This window comes from Trachurus japonicus, chromosome 6 (assembly GCF_045865225.1).
Source record: "Trachurus japonicus isolate A0001 chromosome 6, Traja_1.0".
Taxonomy (NCBI): Eukaryota; Metazoa; Chordata; class Actinopteri; order Carangiformes; family Carangidae; genus Trachurus; species Trachurus japonicus.
This window is the reverse complement of record NC_140912.1, coordinates 33890782-33915559: the sequence shown is the minus strand read 5'-3', so window position 1 is coordinate 33915559 and position 24778 is coordinate 33890782. Positions and strand designations below refer to the sequence as shown.

Genomic DNA, 24778 nt, shown 5'->3' with positions numbered 1-24778 from the left:
ATTTTATTTTATTTTATTTTATTTTATTTTATTTTATTTTATTTTATTTTATTTTACTTTATTTTATTTTATTTTACTTTATTTTAGTTTATTTTAGTTCATTTAAGGAGGACAATGCACATTAGGAGGAGGAGGAGGAAGAGGAGGAGGAGGAGGAGAAGGAGGAGGAGAGAGAGGAGGAGAAGGAGGGAGAGAGAGGAGGAAGAGGAGGAGGTGGATGAAGAGGAGGGAGGAGGAGGAAGAGAAGGACAAAGAGGAGGAGGAGGGAGAAGAGGAGGAGGAAGAGGAGAAAGAAGAGGGAGAAAAGGAGGGAGGAGGTGGAGGAGGAGGACGGGGAGGAGGTGGACACAAACACACTCTTGTAACGCTATCTTTCAAAATAAATGTCCTCACTTCCCCAAAAATGTCGTCACTCTGGTGAAAAACTCTCTCCGGTCCTCACAACGTAGTAAGAACAAGAACACACACACACACACACACACACACAAAGCCTCGGTCTGATCCGACGTCAGGAGACGAGCAGGGAGGGAGGGAGGGAGGAAGATAGAGGGGGAGAGAGAAGAGAGGGGGAGGGAGGAAGGGCAGAGAGAAAGAGGGAGAGGAGAGAGAGAGGGGGAGGGAAGGGAAGAGAGGGAGAGAGAAGAGGGAGGGAGGGGGAGAGACTTAGGGAGGGGGCAGAGAGAAAGAGGGAGAGGATAGAGGAAGTGGGGGAGGAGAGAGAGAGAAGGGGGAGAAAGAGAGCGTAGAGAGAGGGGGAGACAGGGAGAGACTTAGAGGGAGGGAGGAAGAGAAAGAGAAAGGAGAGAGAGGGGAGGAGGGAAGGGGAGAGAGAGAGAGAGAGAGGGAGGGAGGAAGAGAGAGGAAGAGGAGAGAAGAGAGACCTTTGACCTTTAACTTTCTCTTTAATACATCAAATACTTCACCTCCATAAAAGCAGATGCATCAAATCAGCCACATACAGATCAACAGCAGCAACATGAACAAACATTCAGTGTTTCAGAAACTGAGGAGCAGAGACTGATCGACTGTTCCTCCTCCTCTGAACACATCAGGTCCACTGTAGCAAGTAGCCGTCTTGAACCAATCAGAGAGAGGGATGAAAATAATGCTGATAATGTGACTGGCCACCAGTGACACGCCCACTTGTTACACATGATAATCTATTCTTTCTAATCCCAGAGTCAGAGATGAACACAGCACAATCAGCTTCTGTTCCCCACAGAAAAACACCTGTAAGATGTGTGTGTGTGTGTGTGTGTGTGTGTGTGTGTGTGTGTGTGTGTGTGTTCTTGTATTTATTACGTTGTGAGGACCGTCGAGAGTTTTTAACCAACAGAGTGAGGACATTTTTGGGAAGTGAGGACATTTTGGCCGGTCCTCACTTTTTCCAAGAGCTGTTTGAGGGTTAAGACTTTAAGTTATAATTAGGTTTAAATTAGGTTCAGAGTAATGGTTAAGGTTAGGGTCAGGGGCTCGGGAACACATTATGTCAATGAGTGCATTTCTAAAACGATTTCATCATGATTCTCCTTGTATCCTCCTGGTTTCTGTGTGGACTTAGATTTAGTTGTGGTTGTGTTTTCCATATATGGTCGTGTTGCCAGACCGGGGCGAGTTAAGTTACAACACTGAGACACAAATTAGTTGATGACAACATGTGTGATGAATAAGACAGAGAACAGGCTGAGCTGTAACTTGTAGTGGAGTGTCTTTAAATCTCTCAGCAGCTCTTCTACCACAGCTGGATCTCAGCTCACTGTTTATTCATGGTGTCAGAGTTCACCTGTCCATACAGGTGTAATACCAGGAGTTACCCAGCAGGTGGCGCCACTCTACTGTAGAAAGTCACTTCCTCATAATTTATTGTTCAATTTTGTTTAAAGTCCATGAGATGAACCTTAAACTGAACAATAAATGATTGTAACTGCAGAGCAGAGGGAGGAGGTAAAGGTGTTCAGACGCCATTTTAGAGTGAACGGAGCAGAAGGAGAGAAACTGAAGTCTGAGACGAGTGAGTTTCAACACAACATTATTATTATTTTTATTTTTATTGTTGCTGTTGTTGTTGTTGTTGTTGTTGTTGTTGTTGTGTCAGAGTGTGAGAGTCAGTGTGTCTGTGTGGACTGTGGAGGGAAGAAGAGTCAGACGTAGTCCGTACATCAGCACATTGTCTCAGATTCACCTCCACACAACTTCTTCAAACTCAGAACAAACATCAAAGGTCAAAGGTCACGGTGACTGGATGAACATGGATTTAATGTCAAAGTCATAGGCTGTATTCGAAACCGCATACTATACTGCTAGTACGTACTGATTTGGCCAAAATGTAGTGTGTAGTATGCAGTATGCGAACAAAAGCAAAATCTGCAGTATGTGAAAAGTTCCCGGATGTCGTACTGATTCGGAAAATATCTCCAGTATGCATCTGACCAGTCTACATCGCCTACTGTATCCCACAATGCAATGCTCCCCTGACGTCCTAACCGTAACCAGTCTATGACCGTAACCAGAGCGTAACCAAAGACGGTAGTGTAGCCGTGTACCGTAACTATAGTTTAATAAAATAAAACTTAATGCAGACTGATCGGTTCATTGTAAAATATTTATTTATTTTTTGTAAATGTGGTGATTTCTGTACGTAACGTTAGGCTCCAGAGCCCCGAGGCAGCGCTGCTTACACACAAGAAGCTTCACTTTACATTCAAACAAACTAATGCTACTGCCACAATTGAGATTTCATCAATGAGACCGACATTTATCTCCTTAAAATAATTTAACCAGCCGGTGGTAAACCTTTAAAAACCTACGGGTGGGGCGGTGCGTGGTGCACTGGGTAGAGCGGCCGCTCCATGTAGAGGCTACAGTCCTCGCCGCAGGCGTCCCCGGTTCGAATCCCGCGTCGGGCAGACCTTTCCTGCGTGTCATTCCCCCTCTCTCTGCCTCCCCATTTCCTGTCTATCTCTACTGTCATCACTATCAAATAAAGGCAAAAAGCCGAAAAATATACTTTAAAAACCTACGGGTAAGTTAATTAGCGATCGTTTTCCCCTCCGGAATGACGTCGTAGTGCTGGCCGGCCGAGCACGTCAGGAGCCGGGCTGCTGCCTCTGTGATGTCCCGGTCGCTGCGGAGCTTCACTTCTCCGAAAAACATCGGAGCAAACTTTTAAACAGCCGTCATTTGGATAAACTGGCCGTATATTTGGGGTCTTAACAGTTACTTTCTCGCATGAAAAAATATTAAAACTTAATAAAGTTACATAATTACAGCGCTAGAGCGAGAAATAAAACAGCTTCTAGCCTGTTTACAGCTACTGCTACCGGTTGCCGTGAAATGCATTCTGGGAAACTCGTATACTGCATACTGCGATGATAACGGCGTCGGTCTGCTGAAGTGGTATACTGAATCCCACATTCAGTATGCAGTATACAGTACATGTAACGCAGTATGTAGTAGGCAGTACGGTAGTAGGCAGTACGGTAGTATGCGGTTTCGAAAACAGCCATAGATATATACACGTAGATGCTGCATTCAGGCTTGTCAGGCGCGTCAACACGGCCGCCATCTTGGTCAGGGCTTTCTGACCATAGACATAATAAGTCTGACCAGCAGCCAGACCCAGTCAGACCCTTGTAGAACAAATTTCAGTGGATGTATGCATGTGGGTGTGTGTCTGAGTATGTAAGTGTACGCATGATATATAAAATATATATATACAAAAAAATTAACAATCTATGTTGTAACATAAATGTATGTCTGACATTTATAATAAACCAAACGGCTTGAAAATCGGTTGCATATTCAGTGAGTTATGGTGATTTCAATGGTTGATAGACCTCTGCCTCTGTAGACTAATGCAGTAAGTAGACACGGCTTCCCCCTGCCCAAGATGGCGGACGTGTTGCAGCATCGTTCCAATGGACAGCAGCGTCAGAGGCGGCGTTTACGTGTTTATATCTATGGTCAAAGTACTATGAGTGGTGGAGGTCAACAAGGAAGTGGTTATAGTTTGACCTCGGTGGATTTGGGTGTGTCTTGATTCTGTGTGTGTGTGTGTGTGTGTATTTGTGTGTGTGTGTGTGTGTGTGTGTGTGTGAATGAATGAATTTGAATTTATATTTATTTACGTGTCGTGCACCAATCAAGGCGCCCAGCCCATAAAGGCTTACAAGACACATTATCATCATATTTAGACACCAAACAAAATAATCAGAGCACAAACAAAACCAAACAAAAACAAAAACAAAAACAGAAACCTCATGGATTTCACATAAATAATTCACCTCTTCTTTTTGACCAGGCATTTTTTATGAAAGTAGCTCTAGTAAAGACTTCCTTTCTGAAGAACCATTCCAACTTTACCTCATCATCAGCCCAAAACAACTCAGGTTTCACATTTTGCATTTTCTGAAACAAAAACTGCCTGGCTTCGTCATATAACGGACAATGAAACACAAAATGCAGTTCATCCTCAATTACATTTAAATTACACAATGTGCATAGTCTTTCATCCTCAGGTACTGAGTTAAACCGACCTACTTCTATTGCCAGAGGGAGAATCCAGCCCTCAACTGGGCACATAAAGATCTCTTGGATCTATCCAATGGCAAAGTCACATAGGGTTCTGCACAATATACATTTTTCAATTGGCAATAGGTTCTGAGCTTTGGTTTAAACCAGATATCATTAGCCCATTTTTCTTTATACTCAAGAAATAACTTATGTTTCACAAAATTAACATTACAACGCAATCCATTAGTGAAAATATGTTGTTGATCAGACTTGCTAAAAATAGCTTTCATTTCACGATACCAAGGATAGTTATGTGTTTTATGTGTGTGTGTTCTTGTATTTACTACGTTGTGAGGACCGTTGAGAGTTTTCAACCAACAGAGTGAGGACGTTTTGGGAAGTGAGGACATTTTGGCCGGTCCTCACTTTTTCCAAGGGCTGCTAGAGGGTTAAGACTTCAGGTTATAATTAGGTTTAAATTAGGTTAAGAGTAATGGTTAAGGTTAGGGTAAGGAGCTAGGGAACACATTATGTCAATGAGTGCATTTCTATAAGGAGTTCATCATGATTCTTCTTGTATCTTCCTGGTTTCTGTGTGGACTTAGATTTAGTTGTGGTTGTGTTTTCCATATATGGTCGTGTTGCCAGACCGGGGCGAGTTAAGTTACAACACTTAGACACAAATTAGTTGATGACAACATGTGTGATGAATAAGACAGAGAACAGACTGAGCTGTAACTTGTAGTGGAGTGTCTTTAAATCTCTCAGCAGCTCTTCTACCACAGCTGGATCTCAGCTCACTGTTTATTCATGGTGTCAGAGTTCACCTGTCCATACAGGTGTAATACCAGGAGTTACCCAGCAGGTGGCGCCACTCTACTGTAGAAAGTCACTTCCTCATTATAATGTATTGTTCAATTTTGTTTAAAGTCCATGAGATGAACTTTAAACTGAACAATAAATGATTGTAACTGCAGAGCAGAGGGAGGAGGTAAAGGTGTTGGTGAGTGAGGTGAGTTTCAACACAACATTATTATTATTTTTATTTTTATTATTATTATTGTTGGTGTTGTTGTTGCTGTTGTGTCAGAGTGTGAGAGTCAGTGTGTCTGTGTGGACTGTGGAGGGAAGAAGAGTCAGACCTAGTCCGTACATACGTCAGCACATTGTCTCAGATTCACCTCCACACAACTTCTTCAGACTCAGAACAAACATCAATGGTCAAAGGTCACGGTGACTGGATGAACATGGATTTACATGTCAAAGTCATAGATATATACACGTAGATGCTGCATTCAGGCTTGTCAGACGTCAACATGGCCGCCATCTTGGTCAGGGGTTTCTGACCATAGACATAATAAGTCTGACCAGCAGCCAGACCTGGTCAGACCCTTGTAGAACAAATTACAGTCTATGTATGCATGTGTGTGTAAGTGTAGGTATGTTCAATATATATATAAAAAAAATATGTATACAAAACAATTAACAATCTATGTTGTATCAAAAATTCATGTCTGACATTTATAATAAAACAAACTTGAAAATCAGTTGAATATTCAGTGAGTTATGGTGATTTTATTGGTTGATAGACCTCTGCCTCTGTAGACTAATGCAGGAAGTAGACACGGCTTCCCCCTGCCCAAGATGGCGGACGCGTTGCAGCATCGTTCCAATGGACAGCAGCATCAGAGGCGGCGTCTACGTGTTCATATCTAAAGTCAAAGTCCTATGAGTGGTGGAGGTCAACAACTCTATTAGTTTAAAGTCCATGAGATTAACTTTAAACTGAACAATAAATGATTGTAACTGCAGAGCAGAGGGAGGAGGTGAAGGTAAAGGTGTTCAGACGCCATTTTAGAGTGAACGGAGCAGAAGGAGAGAAACTGAAGTCTGAGACGAGTGAGTGTCAACACAACATTATTATTATTTTTATTACTGTTTTGTTGTCATTGTTGTGTGAGTGTGAGAGTCAGTTTATCTGTGTGGACTGTGGAGGGAAGAAGAGTCAGACGTAGTCCGTACATACGTCATATAAAAAATATCAATCTATGTTGTATCATAAATTTATGTCTGACATTCATGATAAACCAAACGGCTTGAAAATTGGTTGAATATTCAGTGAGTTATGGTGATTTTAATGGTTGATAGACCTCTGCCTCTGTAGACTAATGCAGTAAGTAGACACGGCTTCCACCTCAAGGTCAAGGTCACCTTTATACAGTTATTCTGGATAATAAGTTAAACTTTACTGCCACTCAGATAACCTGCAAAAGAAAGGCCAGCAACGACTGTCTTGTTTGAGGAAACTTTCCAAGTTTCAGATTGATAAGTCCCTGATGATTTTATTCTACAAATCATATGTTGAATCTGTGCCGACCTTTTCTCTCCTCTGCTGGTTTGGAAACCTTAACATCAAGTCAAAAAATGCACTAAGCAGAGTGATAAAAACAAGCAGCAAGATTTTGGTAGTCCAACAGTGTACACTTACAGATCTGTTCAACAGGCAGACAATTAGGAAGGCTAATGTCATTCTTTCTGATAGCTCCCATCCCTTACTGTGACGGCATTTTGACCGGAAACCGGCTTCCAGCCTCCGTCCTTTGTTCAGGGGTTTCACTGTGGTTGTGACGCGCTCCAATAAAAAACAATCACTGCATCTCTTGGATAAAAAAAAAGGCGATTTATTCGTGCCTGGTTTGCAGTAACACACAACTTAGGATTCACGCTAAAAGAAAAGTAAAATGAAATAACAGAGAGCGGTCTGAAAACATTATGGCTCCCCTGTCCTGTCTCATCTGAACCAGCTGTTCCACTCTCCCCTTTTGTGTCCTCATTTCCTGGGAGGTGGCTCATTACAATAAACACAATGAATATAGAATAATATATAGAATAATCAAACAGTCAAATTAAATTATGAACCTCATCTTAGCAGCTATGTGCAATAATATTAATGATAATAATGATCAAACAAAATATGCAAATATGGCTCTAATACTTACACTCTGAATTCCAGCTTTTGCCTTCCGGCTCCCGATTCAGACTTCCTCGTATAAAAGTAATAGGTACAAGCACTCCTTGATCCCTACTGTTGATGATGATGTAGATATGAAGGATACGCACTGATGCACTTTTTCGGTCATTTATGGGCTTTTTTAGTCGTGCCACTGTTGTTGTTTCAACACACTGTATTTTACCCCCCGCCCTTTTTAATTGTGTGTCTTGTATCTGTGTTCTTTTTTCTTACTGCAACAATAATTGCCCTACGGGCACACAAATAAAAACCTTGAACCTTGAACCTTATTTATAGAGCACCTTATAGACAACCTAGGTTGACCAAGGTGCTTTACATAAAATAAATAACAATAAAATACAATGGTACATTTCAAAAGACAATTTAGGCAATGACACATACATTCAGCAAACCAAACAACTTCGTCTCACACAGGTCTGAAAGCCTGGGAGAAAAAATGGGTTTTGAGAGAGGACTTAAAAATCTCTGGCGACTGGATATGCTGTGGTAAACTGTTCCACAGCTCAGGTTCAACCACTGCCAACGCTCCATCACCTCTAGTCTTCAGCCTGCTTTGAAGCACATCCAGATTTATTTCATTTTTGACCTCAGAGCTCTGATTGGTCTGTGAACATGTATGAGTTCTGCTAAGTACACAGGGGCCATACCGTCCAAACCGGACAGGAAGCCAGTGCAGAGAGGCCAGAACAGGAGTTATGTGCTCCTGTTTCTTTGTGTCGCAAAAGACGAGCAGCAGCGTTCTGCACAAGCTGCAGGTGTCGCTAAGAGCGCTGGTCTAAACCTACAGACAGTGAATTACAAGTCTTTATCTTGGGCGGAAGCGTCAGAGGCTTCTACGTGTTTATATCTACGGTCAAAGTCTATGAGTGGTGGAGGTCAATGACTGGATCAAACAAGGAAGTGATTATAGTTTGTCCTCTGTGTGTGTGTGTGTGTGTGTGTGTGTGTGTGTGTGTGTGTGTGTGTGTGTGTGTTACTGGTTTCCCTCTCAGACTGACTGAAGTCCTGAAGATGAGTGTTAATGTGGAGGAACAGGAGGACAGATCAAAGTCTCTGAAGAGTGACCGGTCCAAAGAACAGGGCATTTACTTCAAACCTGGACCTGGACCTGGACCTGGACCTGGACCTGGACCTGGACCTGGACCTGGACCTGGACCTGGACCTTCAGAGTCACGGTAAGAAACCAGATACAGACCTGTGTGCAGGATTGGGAGAGTTACTTTAACGCCGGGTAAGTGGTGCAGCCGAAGGCGTTTTCAAAGGCGCAGGCTGGAGGTGATTTACATATTTCATAAATATTTAGCTTTACACTCTGAAAACATGTAACATTTACATTTACATTTAATATTTAGATTTATATTCAGATTTGGATTTGGATTTTTCATTTATATCCATATTTAGTATTTACATTTAACATTTAGATTTAACAATGTAATATATTTCTAAGTTAACAAATATTGTTGTAAATGTGCTAAAAATTGACTTAAAAATATACACCACTTTTTTAAACATGGTTTGAAGCTAAATATGAAAAAATCTTGTTTCAGCATGAGCCACTTAACAGTGTAGGTGGAAAACTGTAACATTTTATGATCAAACACGTCTGCTCAACAAGAACAAGAACAGATTTGATGTTAAAAATGTAATCCTGACAAGAAGTAATCCACATTTTATCAAATATACCAGCAATCTGATGACATGTTTTTCTGTAATGTAACAGATTAGTTTCCTCTTTTTTATGCCATTACATGTAATCCATTTCTCCCCAAGCCTGCCTGTGTGTGTGTCCTCATATGTGTGTCAGTGTCAGTGTCAGTGTGTGATCCTGTGCAGAGCAGTTACTGACTGACTGACTCTACACTGTTGTCTATGATGCTGCTGTGTTGCTTCCATCCTTCACTACAGTGTGTGGTGCTGGACGCTGACGTCACTGGAGACTTCCCACAATGCATCTGTGATCAAAGAACTGATCAGTGATCAATGTGATGGGAATAAAAACATGTTTGTGTTTGCAGAGGTCAGAACCACAGACTGAGAGCAGAGTCACCAGGATCCATCTGTCTGAGTGACCAGTCCAATGAACCACCACCAAACTTCAGTTCCGGACCTTCGGAGTCAAAGTAAGAGATCTGATAAAAACCTGGACTTGAGTGTGTGTGTGTGTGTGTGTGTGTCTGTGTGTGTGTGTGTGTGTGTTCTTGTTCTTACTACCTTGTGAGGACCGTCAAGAGTTTTTAACCAACAGAGTGAGGACATTTTTGGGAAGTGAGGTCATTTTAGCTGGTCCTCACTTTTTCCAAGAGCTGTTTGAGGGTTAAGACTTTAGGTTATAATTAGGTTTAAAGTAAGTTAAGAGTAATGGTTAAAGTTAGCATTACGATAGCATTACAAGCATGTGTGTGTGACATTGCTGAACAGGAAATGACTTCCTGGTTTGTGTGTGTCCACTGATCAGTGATCAATGTGATGTGAATAAAAACATGTTTGTCTTTGCAGAGGTCAGAACCACAGATTGAGAGCAGAGTCTCCAGGATCCATCTGTCTGAGTGACCAGTCCGATGAACCACCACCAAACTTCAGTTCTGGACCTGGACCTTCGGAGTCAAAGTAATGGCACTTTTCCACTACACACTACAGCTGAGTTCCTCTAGTTCCTCCTCAGCAGGGGCGGGGTCATCGCAAGGCTGCCTTGTCTCTCTCTCTCTTTTTTTTGGATCCGCTCATCAGCTCCAAACTCACTCGTCTGCACCTCTATTATGGACCACAGCGTGATTTACACACAGCATCATCTGACTCAAGTGAAGGAATAACGACCGTCTCGATACAGATCAGCGGTCGCTGTTGCCGCTCTGTTTTTGAAATTTCCCGGTTTGATTCTCATGACGGACGTAGCGCTTGCGACTCTTCCAGTGACGACGCTCTGTCCAATCAGTGGAAGGCAGTCGGCTGACGTCGCGTTATAGTATTGCTTCGGCTCACTTGGAACCAGGGCTGAGGAGGTACTAAACACAGTACCTGGTACCAGGTACTAAGGCAAGTGGTGAAGCAAAAAAAAGTGGACCGTGCCGCGCTAGTGGAAAAGCGCCATAAGAGACCTGATAAAAACCTGAACCTGAGTGTGTGTGTGTGTCCACTGATCAGTGATCAGTAGCCATGTTTCCATCCAAAGTGATTCGAATTACTGGGAAATGCGCATTAAAAGAAATTCGAATCATGTGTGTTTCCATCTACGGACTTTGCACCCCCCCCCGGCCGGACGGACGGACGGTCTGATTTGAACACATTAGCGCGATTTAGCGCATATGTTTATTACCGTCATAACGCGACCCGTGTGTGTGGGAGAGAGAGAGAGATGCGCCGCCCCAGACTTTATTAATGATAAACTCTGGACGCGCTGGTTGATAAGTTTGGTTTTGTGACAACAGGTGGCTGGTGGACCAAGAAGGCAGACGTCTGAGTTAACACACAATATGGACTTTATTGAATCCACAGGGGAGGTTGGGGCTGGAGAGCAGGAGAGGGAGGTAGAGGGAGCTGGAGGACACAGGAGGGCAGGCAGGCCAGGACGGTGAGGCGTGGTGGGGGAGAGGGTCCGGGGAAGGGGGAGCGGGTCCAGAGCGGCTGCTTGCTGGCAGGGCAGGGAATCTGGGAGCACAGGGAGACAGGGTCAAAACGAGGCAGGAGACACGGGAGCAAAAAACACGAAGGAGAGGAAAAAGGCTAAGGACACAAAAACACAGGAGACTAGAGAACACTGGATACTAAAGATCACAGAGAAGGAGCCTGACAAAGTTACCAACGTGGTGACTGTAAAGATCTGGCGATGAATGAGTGGAGAGCCGGTGTTTTTGAGCAGTGGGTTGATGAGCAGATGAGCCTCAGGTGTGTGCCCTGCAGCAGCAGGAGCCTGCGTCTGGGGCCCGCCCCTAGGAAAGAGGGAGAGATACAGGGAGGGGAGGAGACACTGGGAGAATACAGACGTGGGTGTAACAGGTTTTTACTGAGGAGGAACTATGAAGAACTGTGCAGTAGGCCTAATCACATATGAAGGTGTGTGGGGGCTTTTATTTTGCCGTGGCAATGCGCCACAATTAATTAATTGTTGTGTGACAGCGGAAACCCTGATGTTGTCTTGTGAGTGAACTGCAAACACGGGAGCAGATGGGGTGAAAGTGCACTACGTCACACTTGATTCGCATACAGCTGTTTCCATCCCATTCGAATCAACCAAAACCCGGCCATAGCGAGCGTATTTCATTTTGTGCGAATCAGGGGATTTTAATGCGAATCACGGCGTTTCCATCATCATTTTCCGATGCGATACATCTCGATGCGCATCTAAACAGCTGATGGAAACGCACCTAATGTGATGTGAATAAAAACATGTTTGTGTTTGCAGAGGTCAGAACCACAGACCGAGAGCAGAGTCTCCAGGATCCATCTGTCTGAGTGACCAGTCCAATGAACCACCACCAAACTTCAGTCCTGAACCTGGACCTGGACCTTCAGAGTCACAGTAAGACGGTTTCTACTGTAAACTGAGCTGAAGATGATTCAGTCATTAGACTCATGTGAAGGAAACAGAGAGAAACCAGGAACCAGATCCATCAGACTCTGAAGGTTCACAACAAACCTCAGAGACAGAAACATGCACACACACTCTCCACAACATGTAGTGAAGCTCAGGTGGAGCTGCTGAAGCTTCTGTTGTCAGCTTCAGTCTCCTCACACTGGATCAGAGCTCCAACACAGGTTGATTAGAGCCACACAGCAGCGTCTGGATGAGGAGCTCATTAGTTAAAGAGCTGATAGGACTCAGTCCAGAACCAACATCAAACACATGATCAGTGTCTGAAAGAGGAAAACACCACCAACAGCTTCTCTATCATTTCACACATTTGGAGTAAAAACCAGACGAGACGACGCAGAACTGAAGAGACTCAAACTAACAGAGAGTTTGTTTTAGAGTCCAGATTTAAGGTCAACACTGCAAAAACTCAAAATCTTACCAAGAATATTTGTCTTATTTCTAGTCAAAATGTAATTTCTAGTCAAAACAAATCAAATTATACTTAAAATGAGACTCATTAAACATGAAAAAGTAGCTTGTTTTTTAAGACACTTTTTACTTTTTTCAAGGATATTTTCAATTGAAATACTGTAAGTAGAAAAATGTGATAGTGGAGCAAGTTTTTCTTTCTTATTACACTAAAAACCTGCTTTCACTGGCAGATTGTTTTACTTATTTCACGTGAACATTTGTTTGAAACAAGTGAAAATGATCTAAAAACAAGTAAATTTTTAGGTGATGAGTCTGATTTTAAGTTGAAAGAGATTAGTTTAGACTAGAAATGAGACATTTTGAAAATAAATATGACAAATATTCTTGGAAAGTTTTTGAGTTTTTGCAGTGAACAGATAAACAGAGACATAAACCAGACCAGTTCAGGACCAGGTCTTCATTCAGCTCGTCTCTCTACACTCATCTTCCTCTACTTTCTCTCTCTCTGCTCCTCTGGCTACTGAAGCCCCGCCCCCTTGAGGAGGTTAACCAATCAGAGCTCAGATGTGGAGATGTGACATGTTGTTGATCCAGAAATGTCTTGACAGGAGGAAGAGGAGTGGTGTCTCTGTGGACCAGCAGCTGTCCTGCTGTGGTCTCTGTCAGGACGTCCTGAAGGATCCAGTCTCCTCCAGCTGTGGACACTGGTTCTGCAGACAGTGCTTCACCTCAGACTGGGACCAGTCTGGTTCTTCAGGACTCCCCTCCTGTCCCCAGTGTGGACAAAGACCCAGAACCAGAGGTGAGCTGCAGACAGCCAATCAGAGCAGCTGTGGACAAAGTGAGACTGAACATCTGTCTGCTGATGTGGTCATTTGTGAAACCAGGACCTGTTGTTTTCTCCAGAGTCATTGGTCCATCACACAGCACTGACATTTAAGATGATGATTCAAACCTTCTCTTTGTTGTCTGTAGTTTTTCTTTAGCTGATGAAAATAATCTGATCAGATTGTCAGACTCTCTGTCTTCAGTCTGACTCTGTCTCTTCTCACTCAGCAGATCGTGGTCTGCAGGAAGTTTTATATCAACATAAGATCAGTCTGAGGAGCAGATGTGAACGAGTGACTGAAGGAAGTGAGGGAACAGGAAGTGGAACCCTTCTCAACAACATCTACACTGAGCTCTACATCACAGAGGGACAGAGTGAAGAGGTTAATACCCAACATGAGGTGAGACAGCTGGAGACAACGTCCAAGAAGAAGACCCTCCATGACACTACAATCAAGTGCAAAGATATCTTTAAAGACTTACCTGTCCAACAGAGAGAGGACGTCTCTACGGTCTCACCTGTCCAACAGAGAGAGGACGTCTCTACGGTCTCACCTGTCCAACAGAGAGAGGACGTCTCTACGGTCTCACCTGTCCAACAGAGGGACAAAGTCAACTTCTTTGTCAAAATGAGACATAAGTTCTCTAAATATTTGCATCTCCAACACAGAGAGCGTTTCTACAGTCTCACCTGTCCAACAGAGAGAAACGTCTCTATGGTCTCACTTGTCCAACAGAGAGAGGACGTCTCTACGGTCTCACCTGTCCAACAGAGAGAGGACGTCTCTACAGTCTCACCTGTCCAACAGAGACCCATCAGAGTGGTTCTGACCAACGGTGTCGCTGGCGTTGGAAAAACCTTCTCGGTGCAGAAGTTCACTCTGGACTGGGCCGAGGGCTTGGAGAACCAAGATGTCAGTCTGCTGGTTCTGCTTTCGTTCAGGGAGCTGAACCTGATCAGAGATCAGCGGTTGAGTCTTCTCAGGCTGCTCCATGTTTTCCATCCAACATTACAGAAGGTCACAGCAAAGCAGCTGGCTGTCTGTAAACTTCTCTTCATCTTTGACGGCCTGGATGAAAGCCGACTGTCACTGGACTTCAACAACAGGGAGGTTGTGTCTGATGTCACACAGACGTCATCAGTCAACGTGCTGCTGACAAACCTCATCCAGGGGAATCTGCTTCCCTCGGCTCTGGTCTGGATCACCTCCAGACCTGCAGCAGCCAATCAGATCCCTCCTACATGTGTTGACAGGGTAACAGAGGTCCGAGGCTTCACTGACGCCCAGATGGAGGAGTACTTCAGGAGGAGGTCCAGTGATGAAGATCTGTCCAGAAGAATCATCTCACACATCAAGACGTCCAGGACCCTCCACATCATGTGTCAAGTCCCAGTCTTCTGCTGGATCAGTGCTACAGTTCTGGAGCACATGTTGACCACAGACCAGAGAGGAGAGCTGCCCAAGACCACGACTGACCTGTTCTCACACTTCCTGCTGGTCCAGACAAAGAGGAAGAAGAACAAGTACGGTGAAGGACATGAGACGAGTCCACAGGAGCTGACGGAGGCCGACAGGGAAGTTCTTCTGAAGCTGGGGAGGCTGGCGTTTGAACAGCTGGTGAAAGGAAACATCTTGTTCTACCAAGAAGACCTGGAGCAGTGTGGTCTGGATGCCACAGAGGCCTTGGTGAACTCAGGACTCTGTACTGAGATCTTCAAAAGAGAGAGTGTGATCTTCCAGAAAACAGTCTACTGCTTTGTTCATCTGAGTGTTCAGGAGTTTCTGGCTGCAGTCTACATGTTCCACTGTTACACCAACAGGAACACAGAGGTCCTAGAGAACTTCCTGTGGGTACAACCCTCGACCCTGGATGACTTCCTGAGGAGAGTCTTGGAGGAATCTCTCAGCAGTAGAAATGGTCACCTGGACCTGTTTGTTCGCTTCCTTCATGGCCTCTCTCTGGAGTCCAACCAGAGGCTGTTAGGAGGTCTGCTGGGTCAGACAGACAACAGTCCAGAAACCATCCAGAGAACCATCAACAACCTGAAGGAGATGAAGACTGATGAAATCTGTCCTGACAGAAGCATCAACATCTTCCACTGTCTGACGGAGATGAAGGACCAGTCAGTTCATCAGCAGATCCAGCAGTTTCTCAAGTCCGAGAACAGATACAAGGAGGAACTCTCTGGGATCCAGTGTTCAGCTCTGGCCTACATGCTGCAGATGTCAGAGCAGGTTCTGGATCAGTTGGACCTGGAGAAGTACAACACATCATATCAGGGACGACGGAGACTGATCCCAGCTGTGAGGAACTGCAGGAAGGCTCAGTGAGTCCAGACATAATCAATATTTATATTTTTTATTTATCCTTTATTTAACCAGGTAAAACTTATTGAGATCTAAGAACTTCTTTTACACGAGCGACCTGGCTAAGAAAGCAGTGTGCAAAACAACACCACATAGAATTATACAAACAGTATGTACATTTACAGATTACAAATTACAGAGGGCAAGCACAAGAGTCAATGGATCTTCGTTCTCGGTCCTTTAGGACTGATCTGAATATCCCTCGGCCAATGAGTTCAGTCAGTCCTAGGTCCCTCTGCAGATCGTTCCAGCTTGAGGGGGCAGAGAATTGAAATGCCTTTTTCCCCAACTCAGTCCTGACTATTGGGACCTGCATCTGTATGATGTTCTGGGATCGCAGACTGTAATATCTGCAGGTTTTACGCATGTATAGGAATAAATATGGGGGGAGAAGACCAAGTATAGATTTATATATAAAAGTCATCCAGTGGGAAAACCTGCGAACATATAAAGAGGGGCACTTCGCCACCGCCCGCTCCGCTCGACTTTTCTTTCTTTTTTTTTGCCAAGTTGGGCTCTGCACTTTCTGTCCATTCGTGTTTCTCTCTGCCATCTGTATCTTTCTGCCACAGTTTTTGTCACGTCTCACTTTCACTTTCAGCAGTGAGTGACGCTGTGCTAATGCAACTCCTATGAGGGTCAGTGCGCCCATTCGCAAAGCAGCCGCTGATTTTTTTTTCTTTCCACATTCGAATATTAATTTTCACATTCATTGACAGCCCTAATATTATATATATATATATATAGTGATCATAATATTGATGAGAAAAGAAAATGCATTACACAAATTTGTAGCCTATAGCAGAATTCAAACCCAGACTGACAACAATTTCGGTTTACTGGGGGAGCTGCCCTACCAGGTGAGGTATTACTACTAACTGATATATGTGTCTGGCGTCCTTCAGAGTTGGCCGGCCATAAGACAGCTGGCACCCACCAACTTTTTAAAAGTATTTTGGCTCACATCAGCACGACTGCATCGCAGCGGTATTGGACAGTCCATCACTAAATAAATTGATCAACCCCCCCTTCTTTCCTTCCATCCATCTACTACCTCCCCCTTTGCTTAATATTTCATCTGTCCAGGTTACAGGTGAACACAAACTGCAGGGACTTCCTGCTGAGCCACCAGCTCACTGAGATTTGGGGAGTTTTGCAATTACGTCCCATCTTGGGAAGAATCCCAGATATTTTTCTTTGAAAGTAAAGTTTGGCACACTATAAACAACTTTTCCTGTTTATAGGAACATACTTACTGTTATCACAAACATACAGGATCTTGATTTAATCATTTGGACATATACAGCCAAAATACATTAATTAAGTGTATAGGATAGGTGGCTCAACTTACCCCTGGCCAGATGGATCAACTTACCCCACAGCTAACTTAGCTTGGGTTTATTACTCCCACAGCTAAAATGGTGCAGTTTCATGCTAGGTTTACTACCTCATAGTGTAGCTCATAGATACCACAACCCATGTATAAAACAAATTTACAATAATCTCTTTTAGTCTAAACACAATTCTCATGAAACTTATGATTGACAAAATTCACTTGCGAGAGTGAAAAATGATTTTTGGGTCATAAATGTTAAACCAATTTACTCACATGGTTCTAATCTTCACAGACTCCATGAAATGATGCCTGCCTCCCTAATATTTGGTCACATGCTAATTTTTTCCTATAGTTTCCTAGAAACAAGGGGTGGGTCAACTTACCCACTGGCTCATCTTACCCCACTCTCCCCTACATTTTTATCAAATCGTGCAGCACTACTGTACGGGCAGAAGAGGCAGAGCTGCTCCGTCTGTGTGCATCACCCATTATAACGAGACGGCGAGTGGCTTCTACGACCGCTCTATAGCCTGTGGTTGATTTTAAAAATGTGAAGTAATCAGCCAAGTAATCTCAGTTTTTATCAAATGTACCGGTAATCTGATTACGTTTTTTTTTCTGTAATTGTAACGGACTACAGTTACCTTTTTTTTGTATCCTGATTACGTAACGCCTTTACATGTAGTCCGTTACTCCCCAAGCCTGCTTTTAATACATAATTAGGGCCACGGGCAATCGCACCGGGCACTGGTCCCAACAGCTATGAAATAGCTGCAGGGACCAGTGCCCGGGCAAACTGTTATTGTGTGGATTTTTTCTTATTATTAGTGTGAATGCTGGAAGCATTCACACTATTGTTATTCGGTTCGGCCATTTTCTGCCTTTCTTCGTCATGTAACTAGTCCTTCATACTTTGTGCTATTTCAACAATTCAAATATCAAAATGTTCAGCCTTTTCGGGACAGGTGTGCTATGTCTTTTCTCTTTTCAACTATTCATACTTTTTGCAATATTCAACTATTTCTGATTTTTTTTTCCCCATAGAGAATGCATTGGAACAGTCTTGAAACTCTTCAAATCTTCTTACTTCTTTCAGCCTTTAAAGCGTCCACATACTTTCAGCTAGAGACTTCATTCAAATTCTGAGCTGTAGACAAACTTCTAATGTATTCATCCTGTATATACAACTTTTTCATAGCTTGTACCGTTTTTGAGATAAATCCTTTAAAAGCACATGAGGATTTCTGACAAATTTCACACTTTTCAATGAGTGTGTATGGGGTTGGGTCAGAGTGAGTGACATCATCGTTAGAGTGAGAGGGATCGAAAAAACATTCAGGATTTTTTCTGGATAAATTGCCAGCACGGCCACAAATTAAACTCTAGACACATGATTTCCTCACCGGTTTGTAGCCACACTTGTCGTGTCTCATTTAATGTGCTCAAAACAGCAGACAGACTTACAGAATTGTCTCTATGAGCCTAATTGTGCAGCTAGACCCGCTCCAGTGGCTCATCCACTTCAATAGAAAAGTAGGAGCTGTTTTTTTTAGAAAAGCAGAAATGCCCCCCTTTTCTACCTTGCGACCCTGAGAAAAGTTTTTGCCCTACAAACATTTAATGCACATCAATGTGCTCAGGAAGGTCTCCTTGCCCAGGACCACATTCTGATAAGAGGTACGGTTCTCTTTTACTGGGCTGTTTTGGGAAGCTGCACAGAGCTCAAATCTCTCTGCTCTGCTCTGCTCTGTGTGCAGTTGGCCAGCTGTTGGGGCCAGCTCGTTATCAAAGTCTATAAATAGAACAGTGCAGGTGCAGCCTGGCCGCTCGTTAAGATGTTTTTAAACACAGCCCCACACACACACATGATAAACCAGACTGACAGAGGATGTCCACGCACAAACACAGGCATCACACTCACACAGACAGACACACACAGACACTCACACACAGTCACACATGCACACATACACAAACAAACAATTCCATTCCATTCTTCATTCTTCCATTCTTAGATAATAATTTAAAATATTTTTTAAATGCAGCCAGGGAGCTCTCTGCTCTCATTCAGCCCAATGCATTTTTTTCACATCAGCAGGAGAAGGAGCTCAACTTTGTAACTTGCTGTTAAAGCAGAAGTAAGTGATATATTTGTGTTAATATAAGTCTTAAATAGTTATATCTTCCGACAGCAATCACTTACATAGAGTGTTTGGTCTGAAACACGGGTCTCTCAGTCCCTCTGCTCTGCTCTGAGCCGAAGAGAAAACATTTATCGTATCCTACAGTTTTTATCCAATGAGGAGAGAGAACGGCATGCAGGGCTGTGTGTGCAGCCAAGGAACGCCGTGAATGTGGCGACGTAGGGACGAGGACTGTTATGGTGCGTTCAAGGAAACTCGTATTTTTCCGACCGTGAAGTTGGTACCAGTTCGATCTGGTACGAGTTCACCGGTCAGAAGTTACGAGTGGCCGTTATAGTGACTTTCACCGGTAAAACAGGTCGGAAAAACACGAGTGGGTTGCCTGGAACGCTACAAAGTCGTAAGTTGTGACCTGAAGCTGTAATTTACGATTTCAAAAGCCTGCCTGGAACGCAGCATTAGCGAAAACGACCGGACCACTTACTTCTGCTTTAAGTGCTTTTTAATTCATTTTAATTCACCAAAAAATAGTCACAGGTCACAAAAAAGTCCTTTTCTTGCTTGGTGTGGCTAATTTCTGCACTTTCCTTACTTTTTTTTTTAAGCATCATTGAAAAATCTCACATTCATCAAAGTCTCAACCTCTTTTGCACAACTCCACTGTAGTGTAGGGGGTAGGGTGGCCGCTTGCCAACCCCAAGGTCACTGGTTCGAATCCAAGGGAAGAACTCTTGTTATGTTATGTTGAATTCTGCTCTCCTCCCCCGCCTTCAATTGGTTACAGGTGTTTGTTATGATTACTCATACCAGTTTGCAGCACATCATCACATTACAATGAATGACAACAGTCTTGAAAGCAGTGTGCTCTCTGTAGCCGAGTGGCAGAGTAAAGGCTTAGTGATCATATGGTCATGGGTTCGATTCCTGCCTCAGTCTTTTCACTTCATTGCTTGACTTTTGATTCCAATTATTCAGCTGTCATTGGACAGTCTTTGATTCCTCATAGTATAAAGCTCATTGTAACTCAGGTTCTCTGTGGCCATATGGTTAGTGCTCAGCCTGAAATTCACAGACATTTTCATTCTAAGTCATTCAAGCTTGACTCTCAAGCTTTCTTGATGTTGACAGTGTGCAGATCATTAACAGACAACAGTCTCTGCAACTGTGTGTGCACTGTGGCCTAGAGGCAGAGTGGAAGTCTAATGACCATGAGGATGTGGGTTCGATTCTGACCTTGGTCAAACATTTGTATGGTGATCACAGCTTGCACTATTTGCTAATTCTGCAACAGCGTTCAGTTGCTGTCAGCAGTCACACCATTTCCATTCTTGGAAATGCTTTTTCTAGTTTCTCATCATTGCTTGACTTTTGATTCCAATTATTCAGCTGTCATTGGACAGTCTTTGATTCCTCATAGTATAAAGCTCATTGTAACTCAGGTTCTCTGTGGCCGTATGGTTAGTGTGTTAGGTTACTGCTCATGAAGTTGTGGATTCAATTCCTTCCATGGACATGTTTCTTGTATGCCATTCCGCATGTCTTTGTCAATTTATTCTGCTAATTCAGCATGGTTCAGCATTGGGTTTCAGCATTCACACGCATGTTCCGTTAGGAAATGCTGTTTCTAGTTAGTGTGACTGCTGAAGCAGTCACACTATTGTTCTTCTGTTTGGCCATTTTCTTCCGCCTTTTTACGGTCTTCTTCTAGTCCTTCATACTTTGTGCTATTTCAACAATTCATATATCAAAACGTGCAGCTTTTTTTGAACTTTATCGGCATTACTTTTCTCTTTTTAACTATTTATACTTTTTCAAATATTTAACTTTTTCTGATTTTTTTCAGCTTGATAATGGGTGTGTATTGCGTCTAACGAGCAGAGCTAGAGTGGTGTCAGAGTGGATAGAGGCAAAAAAACATTCTAGAGTTTTTCTGGCTAAACTGTCAGCACGGCCACAAATTAAACTCTAGACAAATTATTTTCTCCAGTTTTGTAGCCACACTTGTCTTCTGGCTAAAATTCTGGTCAAAAATGCAAAGAGACTTAGATAATAATTTAAAATATTTTTTAAATGCAGCCAGGGAGCTCTCTGCTCTCATTCAGCCCAATGCATTTTTTTCACATCAGCAGGAGAAGGACCTCAACTTTGTAACTTGCTGTTAAGTGCTTTTTAATTCATTTTAATTCACCAAAAAATAGTCACAGGTCACAAAAAAGTCCTCTTCTTACTTGGTGTGGCTAATCTATACTAATTTCTCTTTATTTTAAGCATCATTGAAAAATCTCACATTCATCAAAGTCTCAACCTCTCTTCTTAACAACTCCACTTTAGTGGAGGGGTTAGGGTGGCTGCTTGCCAACCCTAAGGTCACTGGTTCGAATCCAAGGGAAGAACTCTTGTTATGTTATGTTATGTTGAATTCTGCTCTCCTCCCCCGCCTTCAATTGGTTACAGGTGTTTGTTATCTCCTTGATTACTCATACCAGTTTGCAGCACATCATCACATTACAATGAATGACAACAGTCTTGAAAGCAGTGTGCTCTCTGTAGCCGAGTGGCAGAGTAAAGGTTTAGTGATCATATGGTCATGGGTTCGATTCCTGCCTCAGTCATTTCACATCATTGCTTGACTTTTGATTCCAATTATTCAGCTGTCATTGGACAGTCTTTGATTCCTCATAGTATAAAGCTCATTGTAACTCAGGTTCTCTGTGGCCATATGGTTAGTGTGTTAGGTGTTGTGCTATTTCAACAATTCATATATCAAAACGTGCAGCTTTTTTTGAACTTTATCGGCATTACTTTTCTCTTTTTAACTATTTATACTTATTAAAATATTTAACTTTTTCTGCAAATTAAACTCTAGACAAATTATTTTCTCCAGTTTTGTAGCCACACTTGTCTTCTGGCTAAAATTCTGGTCAAAAATGCAAAGAGACTTAGATAATAATTTAAAATATTTTTTAAATGCAGCCAGGGAGCTCTCTGCTCTCATTCAGCCCAATGCTGAGAGTTCTCCACAACTCTGTCTGTAGTCCAGTTGGTAAGGTGGCCGCTTGCCAACCCCAAGGTCACTAGTTCAAATCCAGGCTGAGCAATCTTGTTATGTGATGTTGAATTCTGCTCCCCTCCCCCACCCTCAATTGGTTACAGGTGTTCGTTAAGAGACGCATTAATTGCTTCTGCCACCGTTTGCAGCACATCATCACATTACAATGGCAACATGCTTATGTCTGTGCTCTCTGTGGCGAAGTGGCAGAGTAAAGGTTTATTGATCATGAGGTCATGGGTTCGATTCCTTACTTTTTTTTTTAAGCAGAAGCCAGTGATCCTCTTATCAAAGGTTTTCTTTACCCCTCACATACTGTCTCTGTCTGTAGCCTAGTGGTTAGCTTGCTGGTCTAGAGACCTGAAGGTTGCTGGTTCAAATCTTGCCTCAACAACAATTATAGTGAATTATTTTCCCAGTTGTCCTCTGTTGACTTCTGATAACTTGCTTCATGTTGAAACTGCTGCTCTCAGCCTGAAATTCACAGAAATTTTCATTCTAAGTCATTCAAGCTTGACTCTCAAGCTTTCTTGATGTTGACAGTGTGCAGATCATTAACAGACAACAGTCTCTGCAACTGTGTGTGCACTGTGGCCTAGAGGCAGAGTGGAAGTCTAATGACCATGAGGTTGTGGGTTCGATTCCAACCTTGGTCAAACATTTGTATGGTGATCACTGCTTGCACTATTTGCTAATTCTGCAACAGCGTTCAGTTGCTATCAGCAGTCACACCATTTCCATTCTTGGAAATGCTTTTTCTAGTTCTCCTTCCTCTTCCGGACGATTTTCGATTCGATTCAAATTATATATCAAAATGTGCGTCTTGATCGGGATCGGTATGCTATTACTTTTCTCAACAGTTTATGAATTTTGAAAACTGCGCAAAATTTTGCATTGAAGTCTATGGGACGGGCGAAAAAAAAAGAGCGAAAAAGACCAATCATTGGAGTTTAACAAACGTCTACTGCTCAGGCATACTTTCACCTAGAGACTTCATTTAAACTTTAAACAGTAGACACAAGTCTTGTGTATTGTCGTATTACTCCACGTTTTGATAGGTCATATAGTTTTTGATCAATCCCTGATCAATGACCATGATCATTTTTGGAGAAATTATGAGATTATAATGGGTGTGTATTGCACGGAATGTTCGTGTCAGAGTGCGTGACATCATCGGTTAGAGTGGGAGAGATGCCAGAAAAACTCCAGATTTTTTCTCTTTCCAAACTCCAAACGGCCACAATTTACACTCTAGACACATAATTTCGGCCACGGTTGTAGACGAGCTCATCCTTGATCTCTTAATCTGCTCAAAATATCAGAGAGACTTACAGAATTTAAACTCTGAGCCACTAAGTGCGGCCACGTCTGTCTCTGCTCCTCATTGAGTCCAATACAAATATTTTCTGAGAGAAGCAGAACGGCCTGATGTTTTAAAACTGCCAGCGTCGCCAAAATATTTACTGTAGAAACACCAAATCGTACCACAATTTTCAGTATGTCCTTAGAGCAACGTTGATCTGTGTTTTGTTCTGATAGGAGTTACCGTTTTGTCATGCTAAGCCTAAACGTGAGACCGGTGCAGAGGCAGAAAATGGCTCTTTTTCTCCACGTTTCTGTCTGTCTCAGCCTGCGGGGGCCCCTATCGCCGTGGTAACCTCTTTGATCCTCAGGCCAGAGCTCGTTAACTTCATAAACAATCCACCTGGCGCTCGTTTAAATGTTTATAAACACAGACACAGCTAAATCAGACTGACACAGGATGCAGCTACTAACTAACTATGTGTCAAGTCAGTCACACACACACACACAGACTCTAGAGCCATCTTCATGTGATTACAGTCACACACACACACACACACACACACACACACACACACACACACACACACACACACACACACACAACCTAATGTGGTTACAGCTCCTCCATATCAGTGCTTATAGAAAGATGATCATGTGTCTGTCTGATCAGCTCTGTCTTGACCTTAAGATCGTGGGTTTGATTCCCATGTTGACAGAGATGGCACAACCCGCAGTAGCTCCCGTGGCCCATTCAAAATTTCCCGAGAGGAAATTTTCTAGTTTTTCTGTGTTATACTGTTTTATTGCTGTTTTTAATTGAATTTCCACTCTGACTTTGCTCTTTTTTATGATTTTTAAACGTGTAATGTGTCTTTGAACATCTGTAAAAGCGCTTACAAATAAAATGTATTATTGTTATAACAAAAAAAAAGTGGATTTTTGGTGAAATTAAATAAAAAGAACCCATCGGTTACATGAGCAGGCTTTGCTTCAGGGTCCCATCCATCCTGTGAGAGTGATGAGGATCATTGTGTCCTGTCATCAGATGCATCAACCGTGTTTTTACTGCAGCTTTTATTTTGATTTCATTCTGACACATTTCATATTTTCTCTCTTCGCAGACTTGTTGGTTGTGAACTCTCAAAGAGTCTCTGTGAAGTCGTGGCCTCAGCTCTGAAGTCCAACTCCTCTCACCTGACAGA

At 42.8% G+C, this 24778-nt stretch overlaps 2 protein-coding genes across 2 annotated transcripts in view; both read left to right on the top strand.

Annotated features, from left to right (window-relative positions):
* Positions 1–24778, top strand: part of LOC146986534 (uncharacterized) — a 1046957-nt gene that overhangs the window by 995877 nt on the left and 26302 nt on the right. The window lies entirely within an intron of this gene.
* LOC146986535 (protein NLRC3-like) lies at positions 14088–15709 on the top strand. The gene has a single exon (XM_085780285.1). The coding sequence runs from the start codon at positions 14090–14092 to the stop codon at positions 15704–15706; it is 1617 nt and encodes a 538-aa protein (XP_085636411.1). The 5' UTR covers positions 14088–14089; the 3' UTR covers positions 15707–15709.

Bases quoted from the DNA above. Each gene is read 5' to 3' on its own strand.
- LOC146986535 (XM_085780285.1), top strand. From the start codon at position 14,090: ATGGTCTCACTTGTCCAACAGAGAGAGGACGTCTCTACGGTCTCACCT.